This window comes from Penaeus monodon, chromosome 1, assembly GCF_015228065.2.
Source record: "Penaeus monodon isolate SGIC_2016 chromosome 1, NSTDA_Pmon_1, whole genome shotgun sequence".
Lineage (NCBI taxonomy): Eukaryota > Metazoa > Arthropoda > Malacostraca > Decapoda > Penaeidae > Penaeus > Penaeus monodon.
The window spans coordinates 34,179,729-34,182,228 of NC_051386.1; the positions used below are offsets into that span (position 1 = coordinate 34,179,729).

Below are 2,500 nucleotides of genomic sequence, written 5' to 3' on the forward strand. Positions count from 1 at the left end.
CTGGATTCTTTAACCAATTTAATTTCCCATGATAAGGTCGTTAACTAGAATACTAAGCATTTTGCACTGGTTCAACTCTACTGTGTGTGTTAATGCTCACACACACACACACACACACACACACACACACACACACACACACACACACACACACACACACACACACACACACACACACACACCACACACACACACACACACACACACACACACACACACACACACACACACACACACACACACACACACACACACACACACACACGCGCATATCCACACTCATATATATGAAGCCCATTGGACGAATAGCATAACCTAGCTTTAATCTCTTCCTTCAGCGCTATCTCACTGGTCTCTGCCGGGAGGCGAGGGGGCATGGCAGCAGTGGAGCTTCAATCAGATAGTGGCGCAGGATTTCAGTTCTGTCAACATTGGCGATTCCTTTGGGCCAACCTGGACGACGCACTGGTTCAAACTCGAGTTTTCTATTCCTGATGAGTGGGCGGGGTCTGAGGTGAGGCTCCGATGGGGATCCAACTCAGAGGCGACCGTTTGGAGCACTGACGGCCGGGTGCTGCAGGTTAGCGTCCGCGCCTTTCCATTATTCTGTCTAATGTGGGTGTCCAGACTTCTTTTTTGACTGCACCCCGGCACTAACTTGTGTAGGGGTGGTTTAAAGGAAACACACACACACACACACACACACACACACGCGCGCGCGCGCGCGCACCTTAGCAAAAATTAAAAAAACTTTATAGAGAATTTATTTGTCTGCTTTCATTCCAGAACAATATAACTGGTAAATGTACCTGGCGATGATTTTCAGTTTGGTCTAAATGAAAGTAGACAGCATCTCGAAATGAATACGATTAATTCTGTTACAGCCAGATCGATCAATACGATGCAAACGGGGAACATGTATGGGCGTGTATTAATTTCTTTATTTACATTCATCTACATGATTGTCCTTGCGTAGGGGCTGTCCACTGGTGACGCCGTCTCTCGCCGCACTGACTACCCGCTCACCCGCAGCCACCAGGCGGGGGCGCCCCTCTCGGTCTATTACGTCGAGATGGCAGCCAACAAGCTCTTCGGAGCCGGCCCGGGAGACCAGATAGGTAAAGGTTATTATTTCCTGTTGTAAATGCTGGCGACGTTACTTATTGCTGCAAAATTAACAGTTCTCCGCTCTAAAATGAATGGCCAAAATCCCTTTCCAGATCCTCCAGACCCTGACATGTACTTCACGCTGAGTCGCGCCGAGATCGCCCAGCTGGATGCAACGGTTTACAAGCTGACGCGCGACCTGGAGGTCCTTCACCAGCTGGCGCAGGAACTGATCCCCGACCACCGGGGCTACCAGGCACTTTACGCTGCCAACCAGATGGTCAACTCTATCATTGCAGGGAATGAAAGGTAGATGTCGTCGGACAAAGTGGATGACCTAGATATAATGAAAACAAAGTGTGTGTGTGTGTGTGTGTGTGTGTGTGTGTGTGTGTGTGTGTGTGTGTGTGTGTGTGTGTGTGTGTGTGTGTGCGTGTGTGTGTGCACGTGTATACACATATTTACGAATGTTTGCCATGCTTACATCTACTCGCTCATGGATATACATGCAATTTTCCAATGTATTAAACACTCATTTATCATTAAATAATCTTAGGGACACATACAAAACGAAGATAACTAAATATATAAATATAAAGCCAATTTCACAGCAGATTTTCACTTTATGCAGTGGAGCCAGTGCCATAGCCGATGAATACTTCCGGAAGTGCAATGGCCAGAGAGCCCACACTTTGGCAGTCATTGGGAACTGCCACATCGATTCCGCTTGGCTCTGGCCTTACTCGGAAACCAAGAGGAAGGTTGCACGTAGTTTTTCGTCGCAGCTGAAGCTCATGGAAGATTACCCCGAGCACTTATTTGTAGCTTCACAGGTACATATACTGTGCACGAACATTAAAACTATTGTTTTCAGTCTGCTTAATGAGCCAGATGGAGCCTTCTGACACATGGTCTTTTCCTAGGCTCAGCAGTGGGCATGGTGCAAGAAGTATTATCCAGAACTGTTTGAACGAGTGAAAACACAAGTGGCTGCAGGGAAGTTCCTTCCGGTGGGTGGGACGTGGGTGGAGATGGATGGCAACATCCCCAGCGGAGAATCTTTTGTCAGGCAGTTTCTTCACGGACAGACATTTTACCAGAAAGAATTTGGTGTTACTTGTAAAGAGTTCTGGCTCCCGGACACATTTGGTTATTCAGCGCAGATCCCCGCCATGATGCGGGTAAGAGAAATGATCTTGCTGATCCACATTTATGATGTTCATGTGGATCTAAATGTGTAACATGAATGCACATGGGTTGATTCATGCCCGCTAATTGTTTTCATTTGCGTTGCAGCACATGGGCCTTACCCGTTTTCTGACTCAGAAAATGAGCTGGAGTCTTGTGAATAAATTCCCACACCACAATTTCATTTGGGAAGGCATAGATGGAA

The 2,500-nt window shown here is 47.2% G+C and overlaps 1 protein-coding gene across 2 annotated transcripts in view; it reads left to right on the forward strand.

The window, feature by feature from the left end:
• LOC119572341 (alpha-mannosidase 2C1-like) overlaps positions 1–2,500 on the forward strand; it is an 11,061-nt gene that overhangs the window by 3,194 nt on the left and 5,367 nt on the right. For both annotated transcript variants that reach the window (XM_037919405.1, XM_037919414.1), the window contains exons 3-8: positions 339–580; positions 977–1,118; positions 1,221–1,416; positions 1,739–1,940; positions 2,031–2,288; positions 2,404–2,500. The exon at positions 2,404–2,500 is cut by the window's right edge and continues 52 nt beyond it. In XM_037919405.1, coding sequence (XP_037775333.1) covers positions 339–580; positions 977–1,118; positions 1,221–1,416; positions 1,739–1,940; positions 2,031–2,288; positions 2,404–2,500 — 1,137 coding nt within the window. The remainder of the gene's footprint in view (positions 1–338; positions 581–976; positions 1,119–1,220; positions 1,417–1,738; positions 1,941–2,030; positions 2,289–2,403) is intronic.